This window comes from Erythrolamprus reginae, chromosome 3 (genome assembly GCF_031021105.1).
Source record: "Erythrolamprus reginae isolate rEryReg1 chromosome 3, rEryReg1.hap1, whole genome shotgun sequence".
NCBI classification, from domain to species: Eukaryota; Metazoa; Chordata; class Lepidosauria; order Squamata; family Dipsadidae; genus Erythrolamprus; species Erythrolamprus reginae.
In genome coordinates, this window is record NC_091952.1 from 170,392,804 (window position 1) to 170,413,582 (window position 20,779).

The 20,779-nt window shown below is 39.4% G+C and overlaps 1 protein-coding gene across 1 annotated transcript; it reads right to left on the reverse strand.

Annotated features, from left to right (window-relative positions):
• Positions 1–1,014: 1,014 nt before the first annotated feature.
• On the reverse strand, positions 1,015–17,599 carry LOC139164696 (serpin B3-like). The gene is made up of 8 exons (XM_070747140.1): positions 17,516–17,599; positions 16,356–16,537; positions 15,824–15,874; positions 15,494–15,628; positions 6,185–6,302; positions 5,847–5,989; positions 5,441–5,596; positions 1,015–2,254 (listed from the first exon to the last, which is right to left on the reverse strand). The coding sequence occupies exons 2-8, from the start codon at positions 16,521–16,523 to the stop codon at positions 1,850–1,852; spliced, it is 1,176 nt and encodes a 391-aa protein (XP_070603241.1). The 5' UTR covers positions 16,524–16,537; positions 17,516–17,599; the 3' UTR covers positions 1,015–1,849.
• Between the last annotated feature and the right edge of the window lie 3,180 nt (positions 17,600–20,779).

Genomic DNA, 20,779 nt, shown 5'->3' on the forward strand with positions numbered 1-20,779 from the left:
TTGAGCGGTTTAGATAGAGTTTGAGTCTATTGTGTGCTCATGTATTGTTGAAGCTGAAGTATTCATTGATAGGTAGGACATTGTGGCAGATGATTTTATGAACTTCATTTAGCTCAGATTGAAGGCGACGTAGCTCTAAGTCAGCTCTAAGCCACGGGTGCCACAGGTGGCACGAGGAGTAATATCTGCTGGCCCATGAAATGTCAGCTCCAATGTACATGCGTGTGATGCTCCTGTGATGCTCACCAGAGCTGAAAGCTCATTTTCGGCTTTCAGAGACTCTCTGGGAGGATTGGGGAGGACATTTTTGCCCTCCCCAGGCTCTAGAGAAGCCTTTGGAGCCTGGAAGGGGGGAAAATGGACCTACCAGGCCCACAAGAGGTTGGAAAATGGGCTGTTTTAGACTTCCATAGGGCCTCCAGAGGGGGCAGAGGAGGCCATTTTCACCATCCCCAGGCACTGAATTGTGGGTGTGGGCACATGCATGATAGCGCGCACACACACACGTGTGGCACCTGAGGAAAAAAAGGTTAGCCATCACTGCTCTAAGCTATCTAAGCCTAGAATTTCAAGTCTGATGTAATAAAGTATTCTGTTGCAAGTAGTGGTGTGGAGGACTCTTCTTGTGAAATATTTCTGGAATCTCTCAATTGTATTAATGTCCAATGTACAGTCTGGGTTTCAGAAAGGTCACTCTTTACAATTGCATTGGAATCCCAGTCCTAACTGCAATACTGTAAAGGGCTACCTGTAAAGCCAGTGCAATAGGACTTGTGGAAGTGTAATTCAGCTATATCTGGACGTTCTTTGGTTCACTGTCCTCTGTCTGCTAATGTTCTGGTCAGATTGTGGATATTGGAGTGAATATCTGGAGCAAGTCTAAAGGAAAGTGGTGGTGGTGGTGGGGGTGAGATGGTGAATTGGCAAGACCTAGACTGGGGGACAAGGGTTGCTTCTTTAGAAGAGTTTTGAAAGTGCAGAAATAAATATGAATAACAAATAATTCTGAGACTATTTGATCTACTGTATATGTTTATTCAGATATTATTGCAGTTTTATACTACAATCACAAAATATCTTTAGCCTAGACAAAGGACAGGATCAGCACAAAATTAGCTTGAAACATCAGTAATCACCCTAAGCTACAAGCAAGCCAAAACGGGTCTCTATTGATTTTTAATTATGAATGGAAGACCAAGCAGTTTACTATGTGCTCAAGTTTAAATTGTATAATCAAAAAATCAGAAAGCCATCCATTGAAGCAGAAACAACAGCAAGGTTAGTAGTGGGCTTTACTGCATTCTTCAATTGAAATCATTGGTTTATTCTGTTTTTATTTAACAGAACGTATATCTCACATTTCTTCCATCATAGGTTGTATATATATCAATATTAGATAGTTAATTATTGGGACACTGATGAGACCAAGGCCTGATTTATGAGATTTCAAACTGTATATAGGATATCTCTATTGCAAAAAAAAATTACACACTATCAATTTCAAAGAGGTTGTAAGTTTCTCTCCTGAGGCTTAATTTGTGGGAGTTGGTTTTAGGAGTCACTAAACCCCCATTCCCCATTTCGTTTGCTTCCTGTACATCAGGCTCTCTATAGTTAAGGGCTCTTTGTCACAAGGAATATACAGATTTATATATTTTGGATTCCATACAAATATCAATGTAAAAGGGATTTTAGCTCAGTAAGCAAATAAAAACTGCAACCTCACAATTTGTTCTTTCTTAAGAGGAAATAACTTGTTAGACAAGTTGAGAAGAGAATTTGGAATGCAGAAGTCTTGGTCGCTTACAGCAGATAGAAATATGCATTTTAATGTTTCAACAGCTGGTATTTATGGTGAGAAAACTTGGCCAGCAAAAAGAATGCCTTTGGAGGATTTATGCTGTACCACGAACACAAAGGGGCGATCCGCTTTAAATTCAGTAACAATTGGAGCACTTGTAGGAACTACAACTACACCAGTAGCAGCAGCTGCTTCGGTACCTTCTTCGTTCACTTCAATATAGGCTTTATGAAAAACCTGAGACACAACCAGGTTCCCATTTCCAGATATGCCAGATAAATTAGCTTTGCCTGCATTAAACACATCTTTCATTCCCATCGTTTTTAAAGTAGGTCCGAGCAAATACATTTCTTCCAATTTGAATTTTGGTAGGAAAAGCCTGATCTCTTTTTTCTGCATACTTGTTGAACTGGTCCACTCTTGAAATTTTTCATAAGTGAGTTGACTCAAAATCTGTCAGGTAAAGGGGGCCATGAATGAAAAAAAAAATATTTGGAAAAGGGTTTAACATGTTAACTTCCCATTATAGCATTATTCTTTCATAAGTAAACTTCAAGTACAGTGATACCTCGTCTTACAAATGCCTCGTCATACAAACTTTTTGAGATACAAACCCAGGGTTTAAGATTTTTTTGCCTCTTCTTACAAACTATTTTCACCTTACAAACCCACCGCCGCCGCTGGAATGCCCCGCCTCTGGACTTCCATTGCCAGCGAAGCTCCCGTTTTTGCGCTGCTGGGATTCCCCTGAGGCTCCCCTCCATGGGAAACCCCACCTCCAGACTTCTGTGTTTTTGTGATGCTGCAGAAGAATCCCAGCAGCGCAAAAACGGGAGCTTTGCTGGCAACGGAAGTCCGGAGGTGGGGTTTCCCAGCGAGGGGAGCCTCAGTGAAATCGAAGCATCGCAAAAAAACAGAGGTCCGGAGGTGGGGTTTCGAGGACTTGGTGTTTTTACGATGCTGCAATTTCACTGATGCTCCCTTCGCTGGGAAACCCCACCTCTGGACCTCCTTTGCCAGTGAAGCACTCGTTTTTGCGCTGCTGGGATTCCCCTGCTGGGATTCCCCTGCAGCATCGCAAACACACAGAAGTCCGGAGGTGGGGTTTCCCATGGAGGGGAGCCTCAGGGGAATCCCAGCAGCGCAAAAACAGGCGCTTCAGCTGGCAAAAGAGGTGAATTTTGGGCTTGCACGCATTAATCGCTTTTCCATTGATTCCTATGGGAAACATTGTTTCATCTTACAAACTTTTCACCTTAAGAACCTCATCCTGGAACCAATTGAGTTTGTAAGACAAGGTATCACTGTATATGTGCAAAAATATCACTTTCTTTAAAAAAAATAATTTGCAGGATAGTTTTAAAGAAGGGAGGATCAAGACAACAGCACATGCCAAGGCTAAAATGAATATCTCTGTTCTGGAATCCTTATTGTGTTGCTTGGGAATGGAAACTCTGCCTTCAAAACCACGGAATAACATGCATAGGAGCAAGCCAAACTCCAAAACTAATTTCCTTCTTTCTCACTGAAGTTTGGGAGCCAAGAATTGCCTACATCTATTGGAAAGCTGTCACAAAGTGATTTTTTAAAAAAATAACTTTCTTAAACTGCATTCAAAATATGGACTGTTTTGTGTATTTTTTCTAATATACATATACATTTCTGGTGGAGAAAGATAAGAAGCAAACATGAACTGTCAGAAGCAAGGGTGAAATTCAGCAGGTTCTGATAAGTTCTGGAGAAATTTTGGGTCCACACATTTGAGTAATTTGGAGAAACGGCAAATACGGCAAATACCACCGCTGGCTGGCCCCAGAGTGGGGTGGGAATGGGGATTTTGCAGTATCCTTCCCCTACCACACCCACCAAGCCAAGCCCACAGAACTGGTAGGGAAAATTTTTGAATTTCAGCCCCGGTCAGAAGCCATAGGCTCACAGCCTTCTACCTGGGTCAAAAGCTGAAGTTTGAAAATGTATGCATTGACTTCTGCTTGGAAATGGTTCAGATGGTATCTGAACAGGCAAATAGTCCTGAATATTAATGCTATTAGCATTAAGGAAAGTCATCTCTGAGCACAGTTCCTGAAGAGCTTTCTTTAAGCCAAATGTAATAGGATTTAGATGACAAACTCCAGCTAGTCAAATGCAAAAGAAAAACAATCAAAAATCCTTCTGGAGACAGAAGGAAGGGACATGAAGAAGATGATAAATGACTGTTACGTGATAAGCAAACATAATGGTAAACAACTGAATTTTTAAACACTGGGCTAAACACTTGCAAAACTGTCTTGAATATCCAATTCTATCCTCAGAAAATTATCTGAGGATAGAATTGGATATTGTGGTCGGGCGGTAGGAAAAGCAAGTAGGATGCTTGGTTGCATAGCTAGAGGTATAGAAACATAGAAACATAGAACATAGAAACATAGAAGACTGACAGCAGAAAAAGACCTCATGGTCCATCTAGTCTGCCCTTATACTATTTCCTGTATTTTATCTTACAATGGATATATGTTTATCCCAGGCATGTTTAAATTCGGTTACTGTGGATTTATCAACCACGTCTGCTGGAAGTTTGCTCCAAGGATCTACTACTCTTTCAGTAAGATAATATTTTCTCATGTTGCCTTTGATCTTTCCCCCAACTAACTTCAGATTGTGTCCCCTTGTTCTTGTGTTCACTTTCCTATTAAAAACACTTCCCTCCTGAACCTTATTTAACCCTTTAACATATTTAAATGTTTCGATCATGTCCCCCCTTTTCCTTCTCCTCCTCCAGACTATACAGATTGAGTTCATTAAGTCTTTCCTGATACATTTTATACTTAAGACCTTCCACCATTCTTGTAGCCCGTATAACAAGCAGGAAGAGGGATATTGTGATCCCGCTATATGGAGCACTGGTGAGAGCACATTTGGAATACTGTGTTCAGTTCTGGAGACCTCACCTACAAAAAGATATTGACAAAATTGAACGGGTCCAAAGACGGGCTACAAGAATGGTGGAAGGTCTTAAGCATAAAACATATCAGCAAAGACTTAATGAACTCAATCTGTATAGTCTGGAGGACAGAAGGAAAAGGGGGGACATGATGGAAACATTTAAATATGTCAAAGAGTTAAATAAGGTTCAGGAGGGAAGTGTTTTTAATAGGAAAGGGAACAGAAGAACAAGGGGACACAATCTGAAGTTAGTTGGGGGAAAGATCATGAGAAAATATTATTTTACTGAAAGAGTAGTAGATCCTTGGAACAAACTTCCAGCAGACGTGGTTGGTAAATCCACAGTAACTGAATTTAAACATGCCTGGGATAAACATATATCCATCCTAAGATAAAATACAAAAAGTGGTATAAGGGAGACTAGATGGACCATGAGGTCTTTTTCTGCCATCAGTCTTCTATGTTTCTATGTTTCTATCACAGGATGAAAATTGGTTATACACAAGCCTGTTTCTGCTCCCTAGCTCCAAACTTGTGCCAGTATTAATGGATAGGTCTGCCTGATACAGAAAAGGAGTGGAAGAATAATGGAGTGGAACTGGAGAGACCTGGGTTCAATAGTCAATAAAATTATTCAAAAGATACATATCAAGTTCATTTGAATATTTTTCTGAATGATTTCAGAACTCAAAGTACCTCTTTTGTGGTCCCATCCCTCTGTGGTACAAAGATGTACATGCTTAAGTCTTCCTTCTCATAGGGAACCTCAAGCACGTCCAATGGTGGCCTTGTTATTTTAGCATGGTTTAATTTTTCCGTTTGAGTCATCATTTGCACCTTTTTGCTGTGCTCCTATAACAAATAAAATTTAAAGCAATAAAAATATGAGAAACCATAACATGAAATATTGATTGAAATCACCAGCTACAATATCAGATTCCATTTCAGGCTCTATTAGTGCAGGCTGAAGCTCATTGTATAAACAAGGATTGTATCCATGATGTTCCCGTGATGTTCAACGACATGGTTACTTTTAGTTGTTTAATTTAATTGTGCAACAATTGACACATTTCCATTTTCGTGGGTTTTTCAGGTACTATACCTTAGTGGTCCAAAAGTCTGCTTCATGTGTATCCTTGGGATCAAATTGCCTCATCCACTTTCCTTTGAAATATATAGCATTTATTAAGACCAATGCAGTGCTTTTGTCAATTGAGTCTTTAGCAAGCAGATTCTTAATTTTACCTTTTAAAAAAATAATAACATTAAAAATGTTATCGGTAGATGACACATGTTTATCAGCAATACACTCCTTTCTACAATGTATTTTTTTTTTGAGTAAAAAAGTACTGAAAAAATTAAAATACCAATGTAGTCTAAATACCTTTAAGCAAAGAATGAACGAAAGGCTAAAACAAGGAGAAACCTATGCTTTCTTACCATTTGTTTGGCTTTCCACCCAGGAATTAATGTTCTTTCTAACTTCCTCAACAGCATTCAGAAAGTCAACTCTTTCCAATTCTGCATGATAAAGCTCTTTAATGCATCTTATGTATTGCTGCACAGAATGAAAGAAAATGTTGCAATATATTAGTTTCCTTATTATCATCATTCATACACTCAATCAGCAATTGTAGTTGGCACTAGGTAATTGCCAGATTGGACCCTAACTAACTCTGACTGGTCCTCCAAAATGAATGAGGATCAAAATCAGTAGGGCATGCTGGGAAGTTGGAAATAAACCCTGAGAAACTGCATTGTTTCTCAATGGAGGCTTTTGGGGCCTGGATGGGTGTCAACAAACTCAACCCAGACAAGACGGAGTGGCTGTGGGTCTTGCCTCCCAAGGACAATTCTATCTGTCCATCCATTACCCTGGGGGGAGAATCATTGACCCCCTCAGAGAGGGTTCGCAACTTGGGCGTCCTCCTCGATCCACAGCTCACATTAGAGAAACATCTTTCAGCTGTGGGGAGAGGGGTGTTTGCCCAGGTTCACCTGGTGCACCAGTTGCGACCCTATTTGGACCGGGAGTCACTGCTCACAGTCACTCATGCCCTCATCACCTCAAGGCTTGACTACTGTAATGCTCTCTATATGGGGCTACCTTTGAAAAGTGTTCGGAAACTTCAGATCGTGCAGAATGCAGTTGCGAGAGCAATCATGGGCTTTCCCAAATAAGTTACACCAACACTCCACAGTCTGCATTGGTTGCCGATCAGTTTCCGGTCACAATTCAAAGTGTTGGTTATGACCTATAAAGCCCTTCATGGCACTGGACCAGATTACCTCAGGGACCGCCTTCTGCGGCACGAATCCCAGCGACCAGTTGGGTCCCACAGAGTGGGTCTTCTCCAGGTCCCGTCAACTAAACAATGCCGCTTGGCGGGACCCAGGGGAAGAGCCTTCTCTGTGGTGGCCCCGGCCCTCTGGAACCAACTCCCCCCAGAGATTAGAATTGCCCCCACTCTCCTTGCCTTTCGTAAGCTACTTAAAACCCACCTCTGCCACCAGGCAGGGGGGAATTAAGATTCCTTTCCCCCCCTAGGTCTTTACAATTTTATGCATGGTATATCTGTACGTATCATGCCACCTTGATTGCATCAGCGGAATCTCACCCAGCCGCTCTGTTTAGGGTAACCCGCTCCCTTCTTAACCAGGGGGGAGTTGGGGAGCCCTTGCAGAGTAGTGCCGAGGATTTTAACATGTTTTTCGCTAATAAAATCGCTCGGATTCGAGCGGACCTTGATTCCAATTGTAAAACAGAGTCAACTGACAACAAGTCAGTCGAGGTGACTGGGGCTAAACATCTTTGTCCATCTGTCTGGGAGAGGCTTGACTTGGTGACACCTAAGGAAGTGGACGAGGCCATTGGAGCTATGTATTCTGCCACCCGTCTACTGGAGCCGTGTCCCTCTTGCTTGGTTTTGGCCAGTCGAGAGGTGACGTGGAGCTGGGTCCGGGAGATTGTCAACGCCTCCTTGGGGAGTGGGTCCTTTCCAGCTCCTTATAAGGAGGCACTTGTGCACCCCCTCCTCAAGAAGCCTTCCCTGGACCCAGCCGTACTCAATAACTGCCCTCCAGTCTCCAATATTCCCTTTATGGGGAAGGTTGTTGAGAAGGTGGTGGCACTTCAGCTCCAGCAGTCCTTGGAAGAAGCTGATTATCTAGGTCCTCAGCAGTCTGGATTCAGGCCCGGCTACAGCACGGAAACTGCTTTGGTCGCGTTGATGGATGATCTCTGGCCGGCCCAGGACAGGAGCTTGTCCTCTGTCCTGGTGCTTCTTGACCTCTCAGCGGCTTTCGATACCATTGACCATGGTATCCTTCTGCACCGGCTAGAGGGGTTGGGAGTGGGAGGCAATGTTCTTCAGTGGTTCTCCTCATACCTCTCTGGTCGGTCACAGTCGGTGTTAGTAGGGGGTCAGAGGTTGACCTCTAGGTCTCTCCCTTGTGGGGTGCCTCAGGGGTCGGTCCTCTCCCCCCTGCTATTTAATATCTACATGAAACCGCTAGGTGAGATCATCCAAGGGCATGGGGTGAGGTATCATCAATACGCCGATGATACCCAGTTATACATCTCCACTCCATGTCCAGCCAACGAAGCAGTGGAAGTGATGTGCCGGTGCCTGGAGGATGTTAGGGCTTGGATGAGTGTCAACAAGCTCAAACTCAACCCAGACAAGAGGGAGTGGCTGTGGATCTTACCTCCCAAGGACAACTCCATCTGTCCGTCCATTACCCTGGGGGGAGAATCACTGGCCCCCTCAGAGAAGGTTCGCAACTTGGGCGTCCTCCTCGATCCACAGCTCACATTAGAGAAACATCTTTCAGCTGTGGCGAGGGGGACGTTCGCCCAGGTTCGCCTTGTGCACCAGTTGTGACCCTACTTGGACCGGGAGTCACTGCTCATGGTCACTCATGCCCTCATCACCTCGAGGCTTGACTACTGTAACGCTCTCTACATGGGGCTACCTTTGAAAAATGTTCAGAAACTTCAGATCGTGCAGAATGCAGTTGCGAGAGCAATCATGGGCTTTCCCAAATATGCCCATGTTACACCAACACTCCGCAGTCTTAATTGGTTGCCGATCAGTTTCTGGTCACAATTCAAAGTGTTGGTTATGACCTATAAAGCCCTTCATGGCACCGGACCAGATTACCTCAGGGACCACCTTCTGCTGCATGAATCCCAGCGACCAGTTAGGTCCCACAGAGTGGATCTTATCCAGATCCCGTCAACTAAGCAATGTCGCCTGGCAGGACCCAGGGGAAGAGCCTTCTCTGTGGTGGCCCCTGCCCTCTGGAACCAACTCCCCCAAGAGATTAGAATTGCCCCCACCCTCCTTGCCTTTCGTAAACCACTTAAAACCCACATCTGCCGCTAGGCATGGGGGGACTGAGATACTCTTTCCCCCTAGGCCTTTACAATTCTATGCATGGTATGTATGTTTGGTTTTTATATTAATGGATTTTTAATCATTTCTAATACCAAATTACTATTGTACACTGTTTTATTGTCGCTGTTGGCCGCTCCGAGTCTCCGGAGAGGGGCGGCATACAAATCCAATAAATAAATAAATAAATAAATAAATAAATAAATAAATAAATAAATAAATAAATGAATGAATGAATGAATGAATGAATGAATGAATAAATAAATAAATAAATAAATAGTTTGGTTTTTTATATTAAGGTGTTTTTAATTTGCTTTTAGTATTGGATTATTATTGTACACTGTTTACGATTGCTGTTAGCCGCCCCGAGTTTTTGGAGAGGGGCTGCATATAAATCCAATAAATAAATAAATAAATAAATAAATAAATAAATGAATGAATGAATGAATGAATGAATGAATGAATGAATGAATAAATAAATAAATAAATACATACATAAATACATATAATACATAAATACATGCATAAATACATACATAAATACATAAATAAATACATAAATAAATACATAAATAAATACATAAATAAATAAATACATAAATACATAAAAACATAAATAAATAAATAAATAAATAAATAAATAAATAAATAGTGTTTACAAAACTGCATTGATGTCAATTGCATGTAACTCAAAGGAAGCATCATTGCTAACGTGATCCCTCTTTTGACCACCAACTATTTTAACTATTTAGTAATGTAAAAATGGCAATTTTCATGAAAAAGGAAGGGAGAACAAGATTTTGTCCCCATTCTCCACCCATCTAATTTGGCTATGTACACTTACTTAAAAAAAATTAAATACACTTAAAACACAAATACATACAAAAAACCCAGTAGGGGTACAGTTTCCCCATATTTACAATAAACTTAGGTAGCAAAAATGGAGCTCCACCCCAGGGCACCCAATTTGCACTGAAAGATGTTAAAAGAAAATGCAGGGCGTCCTGCATAAGCCACGCCCACAGTGTAGTAGTAAAATTTTTGGTAGCCCTTTATTATATGTGTGTGTGTGTGCGCGCGTGCGTGTATCTCCCTTATAAATTTATATACAGTATATTCAGTATCAGCAAAAATATGTTTTATACAAACACACATTTACATTTTATAGTTTACTTGTCCTTCCTTCCTTCCTTTCTCCCTTCCTTCCTCCCTCCCTCTCTCCCTCCCTCCCTTTGTTTTTTTCTTACTCTATACCATTGTTGTATAAAATAATCATACTTCTTCCATAATAATTTATCTTTAACTTTCTTATCAATCATTCAATTTTTGACATTTTTAATTCATCCTTTACCTATTCTTTCTCTCTTCCAGCCATTCATATGATTTATTCCATACTAAGTAATATTCAGATTATTCTTTTTCTTTTATTTTCTTTGTTAATTTGTCCATTTCAGCACATTCCAATATTTTTCTAATATGACCCCAACTTTTGGTATTTTCTTATTTTACAAAATTGCACATAGGTTATTCTTGCCACAATAATGATGTGCATAATCAGATACTGTAATTCCATGCCCATTTAAAATAATTCACGTTTCCTATCTATATCTTCTTTTATGATTCTTTTAACCATGCTCTAATTTTGTTCCAATATTTTTTTGCCTTTAAACAAGTCCACCATAAGTGATAGTAAATTATATTGTCCTTCTCGCATTTCCAGTACCTTGATGATGAATTTGTAAACATCCTAGAAATTCTTACAGGGAATAAATACCACCTGTAAAATATCTTATGCTGGTTTTCCTTGTACACCACCAACATTGTTAATTTCCATTTAATTTTCCAAATGTTTTCCCATTTCTCCAAATATATAAGGTGTACAAAGGTTTTTTTGCCCATCTTATCCTCATGTCTTTAACTATATCTTCTTCTATTTTATATCTTATTATAAATTTATAAATTTTACCAATTAGTTTTTAATCACAACTGAATAATATCTTATCAAGGTCATTAGGTTTTTTCCTGAAATTTGTAGATTTTAGTGTTGCTATGATATTTGGCTTGGACTTGTGTGCAAGTCCACCAGTCAAGGTTTATTCCATTTTCAGTTAAATCTTTCCTAGTTTTCAAATTTCCTTGTTCATCTAATAAATCTTTATATCATATAATTTTGTCAAATGTCTTTGAACTTGGGTGTTTTATGGCTCCAATTGTGGAAATCCAATTTGGAATCTTTGTATAATGTTGTTTTTTGATGTGCTACCAAATTTGCAATAATGTGTTCCTAACCAAATGTCTCTTAAGATATGCATGAGATTTGTATTTCTCATCCACGTGAATGCATGCCATCCTAATTGGAAATTGTGTCCCTCAATTGCCAACATTCTCTTATTATTTAGTTCCATCCACTCCTTAAAGCATACTAAGGCAGCTGCTTGGTAATGTAATTGATTGCACATGTGCCGTTTTTTTTTCTAGGTGCTTCACCTCTGGCTCTGAACTAATATATAATGTAAAGGGATTTCTCTCCCTTAAAAATACTATAAATCCTTCTTAGAAAAAAATAGGAGGTACAGGAATCTACGGACATCAAAAGAATTTAAAGATGTATGGTTTCAAGCAAAGACCGAGGTTCTTTCGCTATATCAAGGAAGCGATAAGTGAGTACAATAAATCTTAAAATGGTGGAGGGAGGGAAAAAAGAAAAAGAAGACTCTTCCAGCTTAGCGGACATTGAAAAAAAACTGGATAAATTGCTGGACATTTGCTCTGGATTTGAGCAGAGATTTATTAAAGTAGAAACTACAATGGGTGATTTGGCTTCAGAAGTTAAGCAAATTAAAAAGGAGGAGGAATGTTCTGCTGGAAAGATACAGAAAGTTGAAAAACAAGTGAAGTATCATGATGAATTAATTAAACAAATGAATGATAGAATTGCTAATCTGGAGGACCGTCAGAGAAGAAGAAATTTGCATCTGCATGGGTTCAGAATGGACTTTGCCTCTGGTTCAAACTTAACGGAAGCAGTTTTTGCTTGGTTAAATAAGCAAGCAGGCATTCAAGTCAGCTTGGAAGATTTATTGCGAGTCCACTGGGCAGCAGCACGAAGAGATAGGGAGAGGCAGAGAGACATTGTTGTGGCTTTCCTCAGTGAAAAAAAAGCAGAGATGGTTTACAAATCTTTGAAGACTTCTACTTGCCTTAAACAAGATGGAAATGAGATAAGAGTTCTGAGGGATCTCTCCTGGGAAACTTTGGGAGCAAAAGCTGCTTTAAAACCAATTTCAAGCCATTTATATCAAAGTGGAAGACGGTTCACTTGGGGGTACCCAGTTGCTATTTTGGTGTTCCAAGAAAATAAAATGTACAGAGCACGTACATTGGAGGAGGGAAAGGCTTTATTGGATCAACTGGGGATTAAGTTTGATGAAGCTGGAGCACAAGCACAAGAAGGAGAGGAGTTTTTTGACGGTCGTAGTACCTCAGACGATGAGGAAAGACGAAGGGAAGAGCAGCTGAAGGAGTTAACCGGGCAGGTGGAGGCCATAAGAAAAGAGCAGAGAAAAACACAAGCTCAGCATGAGAAGAGAGCTAGACAGTGATGTTGTTTGGGTCTCCTTGTCTTGTAATTTTTTTTGGAGATGCCTTGGGATTCCTGTATATTTGTTATTCGGTGGGGGAAGTCTAAGGGGGAGAAAAAGGGGGTTAAAGAAGTTAAAGTTAAAGAAGGAATTATTTAAAGGAGGAAGGAGGGGGAGGGGAAGATTTCTCTTTTATTACAATTAAAAGGGGTTGAAGGAGGAGCTAGTTGAGTGAGAATGCAATCAAGAGAATGTGCCTCATGAATGGACAAGGGCTTTTCTTGTCTTCCCCCCACTTGGTGGGGGGAGCACGGGGGGAGGCACATTGGGGGGGGGGGTAATAGGGGTAAAGAAAGGGGAAAAAATTAAATCAAGGGCAAAACAAGAGGGGAAAAGGGTGATTTTGGTATATTATGATGGAGTGTAAGATAATGGTTTATTGAGGGAGGAGACAGGGTTAGAGAAAATAATAAGAGAAAAAAGTGAGGGTATAAAGGCACAAGCAACCAATATATATAAATTGCTACTGCAGTCAGATGGGGACACGATTGAAGGATTGACTAAATGGTGGCAAAATGAGATACAAGTAGAGGTACAAGAGATGGAAAATATAGTAGAAAATATAAGGAAAATTAAAAATACAAGAATCAGGGAAATGAGAAGGAAAATATTACATAAGTGGTATTTTACTCCCGTTCAACTCACACACTTTCAGCAGAATGTCAGGGGGAGTTGTTGGCATGGGTGTCAAGATAAAGGAGTGTTTATGCATATGTTCTGGGAATGCCCGATAGTGCAGGAATTTTGGCAAAAAGTGCAAGAGGACATAAATAGAATGTTAAATATACAATGGACAATCACTAAGGAAATGGCACTACTAGTTAAAAGCAATGCGATGGGAGAATTTAGAGAAATAAAAAAAGCAGCAATAGAAAGCGCTCAGGCAGTAATAGTCTTTGGTTGGAAGGATGCGACAAAATGGACAATGCAAAATTGGTATAGGTACATGGTGGACCATATTCAATTTGAAATTATGGATAAAAGGATAAATTCGGAAAATGAAACTGAGTTGGGGCAACTGATGGGAGGGTGGGACAAGGTAAGACGATATATGACGAGCAGAATCCGAGACCAAGCTACAAGAAATAAATTGGAATCACTCTATAATATGTAAATAAATATATTGCTCTTGGGTCAAGTGGATTATTCAACACCCCCGATTTGGTGGTGAGGAATGTGTGTGTGTCTGGGTGGGGGCACATTTCACTATGCACTGTTTTATGTTGTGTGTATTAAAAATTTGTTAAAAATTAATAAAAAATTTTTTAAAAAAAAAGTAATGTAATTGCCAATGTGGAAGCCCAAATTCACCTATTTCTTTAATATCCTGTAATAAATGCCATCTTATCTTAGGTTTTTTTCCCTTGCCAAATGTATTTTGAATGCTTTTTTTTTAATCCTCAAAGAAAGCTTTCTCCGGTTTTATTGGAACAACTTGAAATAAAAATAATAATAACCTTGGTAAGATATTCATTTCAACTGAGGGTATTTTTCCAACACCCAACTTTTCCAACTTTTTCTTTTCTTTTTTCTTGCCAAGAAAACTATTTGTTAGCCCACTTATATAGACTTTTGTTTTGTCCCAGATATTTTGCAATGATGTATCTTATTTTATATTTATTTTAAATAATATTCTTAACTCCTTCTCTAACATTTCCCAGTATTCTTTATCTTTAACTAGAGATTGGCTCATTGTCCATCTGATTTTCCTTTTCTGTCCTTTCCAGATTATTTTTAAAGGGCTATGATCTGTCCAAATATTAGGTTCAATTTGAATCTCCCGTACTTCATTGCTCAGTCAACCAGGATTGATGCAGATTCGAAAATAAAGTATAGTGTTACCTCTACTGAAGAACTTTTTTAGATAAGAACCAGGTGTTCAAGATTTTTTTGCCTCTTCTTAAGAACCATTTTTTACTTAAGAACCTGAGCCCGGAAAAATTTCCCAGGAAATTTGAGAGCAGCACGAAGGCCCACCCAGTTTCCTGCCATCCCCCCTTTAATCCTGGCCATCTTGGGCTTTTCTGGGCTGCCAGGGGAGCCTTTCAATGGTGGTTAAGGAGGCTTTGGCAGTCCAGAGCAAACAAAGCATTTTCCTTTCTCTGGGTGCTTGGAGAGGGAATAAACCTCTACCAGTGCCCAGAGAAAAGAAACACTCCCTTCACTCTGGGCAGCGACTCTCTTTCTCCTCTTCTTCCTTCTCCCCCTCCCACCTGAATTCTGAGCTTTTATTTCTTTCCTAATGGGTTTGCATGCATTATTTGCTTTTACATTGATTCCTATGGGAAAAATTGCTTCTACTTTCAAACTTTTCTACTTAAAAACCTGGTCATGGAACGAAATAAGTTCTTAAGTAGATGTACCACTGTATATTGCTCTTTTGTCTTGTGCACCTCTTTCCATACATCCCTAACCCAAATTCTGCTCTCATTTCCCAAAATGATTTTGGAACATATTTTGAAAGTATATTTGTATATACTGTGCAGTCTATTATACAAATATACAAATACTTTTGTATCCCAGCTCTATTACTTTTTCATGTATTTTTTAAAACAGATTTTTGTCCTGGTTCCACTTTAATTATTAGTATTCTGCCCCCTTCTACATTATAGATTAATATCTATGCTTACTTCTAAGGATGGAGAAATAAATTTTACTTGCACCTTCAATAGGTCAGTGAAGTGAAAAGAGTGAAAAATTTTCTTGCTCACCTGGAGAAATTCATAATTGTTTGCTCCATACATTCGATTGGCTATGCTCAATGTATACTTTTTAGCAGGTTGATTAATGGCTGATAGGAGTTCTTTGAACTGGTTGTGAGGTCCACCAGGTTTGTCACACTGACCCTTCAAGAACCAAAAGACAGGACATTGCATTCATAGGCACATATTTTGCCCACAATTCCAAGGCATTTACACCCAATGCTGACACATATACATACACCCCTGCATGTGTGGATGTCTGTACTGTATATATACACACATGTGTGTGTATGTGTGTAGAATTAGCAATAAAATGAAATTTAATGAAAATTCTCTTACAGGCAAGTTTGTAGATCCCGAGGATCCTGTGATTTTATCAAAATGAAGGACCTGCAATACAAAATAGAGAAGAGGCTGTGAACTGTCGCCATCTTCCAGAACAAATGCATCTGTGTTTCCCAGGGTGACCAGTGAATGTGACTACCCGTTGAGAGTGATTCTAATAGATGCCACCTAGACCAGCATTCTTTCACATGATATTGTCCAAATGTTTGAGTCACAATCTCTGCCAGCCCAGTCAATCTGTCTTATCAGCAATAGCAACAAAAACAGCATTTATGGGGTTGGGGATGGGAGTCTAAATGATCTGAGAAAATTAAAATAAAATAAACAAAATAAAAATTATGACTTATTTTTCTGACTTTTTGTTTTAGAAACTTCACTTTAGTTTAGCATATCAATTATAGCTATGAGTTCTGGATTTGCCTTCACTCTAACTTTCAATCTTCTCTGATTGGAGAACAGAGCGGTTCTGAAAAGGAAAGTACAGTATAAGTAGAAACGACTTCCTGATTATCATGAAGATTCCTACCTTTTCAATTTCAACAGCAGTGTTATCTCTAGCACCATACAAAAGCATAGCTAAAGCTGATGAGATACTCAATGGAGAGAAAAAAATGTTGTTGTTGGGTTTCTCTTTTTCTATCATTTTTAAGAAGTCCGCAGCGAAATTGGTGTTTGCTTCATCAAGACTGCCCATGGTGGAACAAATACCTAGAAAATTTTGAAATCGTTTTAATGGTTTCTATAATTTTATTTAGTATTTTATATTACTTAAAGCTACTAAATCTTGGTGGAATGATTGAATAAGAAAAGAAAAACAACTACCGGTAATTAATGCAGTAACTGTGATTTCAATGATTTTTTGTATGGCTTAGCACAGTGAGTGACCTCAGCCAATTGAGAATTATTTTCATCTGTTGTCGCACTAAGTTGTAAATGTAAAAATTGGTTAATGAATCTTTAAGTTACACACTATGGTTCACGTATTTAGGATCATTAATACAAAGAAGAAATTTGAAGAGTCACCTCTAAACATTTTACATCTGAATCATTCAGCATTGTTGACTATAATCACAATTTGCCATTAGGTTTGAACTAGCAAGCTACCACTTGTTTCAACACTTTTTTAACTTTAAAAAGTTACATGATTTCTTGCAAGTTTTAGTAGTAAATCATTGTTGAAGCTATAAGCATTCTTCCAGAACTTAATTTTTTTTTTAAAGTACATAAATAAAAATGAAATAATTGGTCTTGCTCATTGTAGGACTCCTGTGAAATTGGCGATATAATTTTTATCTTACTATAACCTGAATTCTGCGAAGAATCACATTGCCTATTGCTGAGTGCTACATAATTGTTCTCATCATTCCCATCACCCATCTTCTCCCACAAATGACTGTATGACTGTAACTTTGTGGCTTGTATCCTTACTAGTCCTGACTAGTCTCTAATATGATTATATGTATCTGGATTATCAACAAGTGTTGTACCTTATGATTCTTGATGAATCTATCTTTTGTTTATGTACATTGAGAACATGCACACCAAGACAAATTCCTTGTGTGTCCAATCACACTTGACCAATAAAAATTCTATTCTATTCTATCCTATCCATACATCCACACACAATTTTATTCTACACACACACACTTATATAACACACACATATATAACCATATACACAGTTACCTGTACAATTGAAAGATGGATGAAAAACAGTACTTTGTCCAAGTCGAACAGGAATCTGTTACCAGATCTGGAATGGAAACAAAACAATTCTGTCCCACTTTTTAGGTTATATATATAGTCATCACTGTTTAGCTTCCTGGGGCTGATTGTGTATACTGTAGATGTAGAAATAATAGGATTTTGAAAGTTCTTCTGATTTTTTTAAAAAAAATTCATGTCACAATGAATCCTGCCTGAATAATCCAGGATATTGCTTGGAAAATATGCAACTTTGTCTTGTGAAAGGTTTAACTAATTTCCCCTAAAACCCTCTCTGTCAATCGGACCTGATGGACTATATGCATGCTTCTTAAAAAATCTCTCAACAGCCATAGCCAAACCACTAAGCATAATATTTAAAAAACCATTTAGGATCAGCTCATTACCAAAGCTATGGTCACTAGCAATGGGCATCTCTATCTTCAAAAAAGGAGATCCCAGTCTAATTGAAAACTACAGACAAATCTCTCTACGCTGCATCATATGCAAAGTCAGAGAATAAATCATAAACCTATCCATTACCCTCCACGTAAAAACAACAACCTTCTTTCAAACAAGCAATTCGGTTTCAGGAAAAAATTATCTTGCAATGTACAACTACTACACTGCAAAAACATATGGATCTCAAAACTTGACCAGGGCAAAACAATAGACACAATTTACATAGACTTCTCTAAAGCCTTCAACTCAGTGGTTCATGATAAACTACTTCTAAAATTGAAATCCTATGGCATTTCTGGACCCCTACATGACTGGATAACTGAGTTCCTGTCAAATAGACAATGTGTTCAAAATAGGGAGTGCCCTATCAAATCTTATTCCTGTTAACAGTGGTGTACCCCAAGGCAGCGTACGAGGACTAACACTCTTTATACTCTATATAAATGACCTTTGCAATCACATTGCAAGTGACTGCATTTTTTTAGCTGATGATGTAAAAATCTTTAACCAACAACACTGCTGCCCTCCCAAAAGACCTTGACTTTGTGTCAAAATGGTAAAACATGTGGCAACTGCAAATCTCAACCAACAAATGCTCTGTCCTACACATTGGCAAGAGGAATCAGAGCATCAAACACAACAATTTTTTGGTAGCCCTTCAATGAGGGTGCCCAAACCCCTTCCCTCCCCCCATGTGCACCCCCATTGAAGGGCTACCAAAAATTTTACTACCACATTGTGGGCATGGCTTATGCAGGACGCCCTGCATTTTCTTTCAACAGTGCAAATTGGGTGCTCTGGAGTGGAGCTCCATTTTTGCTACCCCATTGCGTCCCCCCCCCATCTGGGCAGTACCCCACCCCTGTACAACCCCTTCCCCACACTGCACTCACTTTCTGAAGCCTGGTATGCAGTGGTGGGTTCCTATCGGTGTGGTCCAGAGATCCGCATCGGTATGAACCCACTGATTTTTGGTGATTCTTTTAATAGTGTGGAAGAAGCCCTCCTGCCTGCCCTTGTCTAAAAGCTGACCTTTCTTCTTTGTCTGAAGCACAGCTGAGGGTTTCTTCCACACAAAGACACCGCAAAACAAATCACAGAAAATCAGTGGGTTCACACTAGTGAGGTTCTCTGGACCACTTTGGTAGGAACCCACCATTGCTGGTAGGTGAAAAAAAATGCCCAAATGGGCAAGTTGGAAGTGCATTTTCCCTTCTGGTTCATACATTGAGTGATTTCTTTTTTGTCTCCAGGGCTTCGGGGAAGTTTCCCTAAAGCATCCGGAGGAAGAAACTGCCTTTCCAAAGGTTGAAAATCAGCTGACCAGTGCATGCATGTGTGCTGGAGCTGACACATGACAAAGTCTGGTGTGCCCTCCCATATGGCTCCGCAAGACACCTGTGGCACACATGCCATAGGTTCACCATCACGGACCTAGACTCTTAATTTTGCCTTCTACTGATATATAACAACAGAGTTATAACTGGTTTTGTTGCTCTGCTAACATAGAAACATAGAAGACTGATGGCAGAAAAAGACCTCATGATTCATCTAGTCTGCCCTTATACTATTTTTTGTATTTTATCTTAGGATTGATATATGTTTATCCCAGGCATGTTTAAATTCAGTTACTGTGGATTTACCAACCACGTCTGCTGGAAGTTTGTTCCAAGGATCTACTACTCTTTCAGTGAAATAATATTTTCTCACATTGCTTTTGATCTTCCCCCCAACTAACTTCAGATTGTGTCCCCTTGTTCTTGTGTTCACTTTCCTATTAAAAACACTTCCCTCCTGAACCTTATTTAACCCTTTAACATATTTAAATGTTTCGATCATGTCCCCCCTTTTCCTTCTGTCCTCCAGACTATACAGATTGAGTTCATTAAGTCTTTCCTGATACGTTTTATGCTTAAGACCTTCCACCATTCTTGTAGCCCATCTTTGGACCGTTCAATTTTGTCAATATCTTTTTTTAGGTGAGGTCTCCAGAGCTGAACACAGTATTCCAAATGTGGTCTCACCAGTGCTCTATACAGCGGGATCACAATCTCCCTCTTCCTGCTTGTTATACCTCTAGCTATGCAGCCAAGCATTCTACTTGCTTTTCCTACCGCCTGACCACACTGCTCACCCATTTTGAGACTGTCAGAAATCACTACCCCTAAATCCTTCTCTTCTGAAGTTTTTGCTAACACAGAACTGCCAATACAATACTCAGATTGAGGATTCCTTTTCCTAAAGTGCATTATTTTACATTTGGAAACATTAAACTGCAGTTTCCATTGCTTTGACCATTTATCTAGTAAAGCTAAATCATTTGCCATATTACAGACGCCTGCAGGAATATCAACCCTATTGCACACTTTAGAGTCATCGGCAAATAGTCAAACGTTCCCTACCAAACCTTCCCCTATGTCACTCACAAACATATTAAAAAGAATAGGACTCAGAACAGACCCTTGGGACACACCGCTTGTAACCTGTCTCTGCTCAGAATACTCGCCATTAACAATAACTCTCTGATGTTTACACTTCAGCCAGCTGCAAATCCACTGAACTATCCAGGGATTATACTACTGATATGTTTAGCTTAGAAGAGGGTACTAACTGCTTAGTCTGTCATATTTATTACCTTTAAAAAGATCACATAGACAATATGTTGACAAGCATTACTGTGTTGAAGATAGTAAAACGTCTGGGAAATAAATACTGAAATTGAGTTTAGAAACCTGGAACGAATCACTTAATATTCTTTTTAGAACTTATTCAGTGAGAAATGAA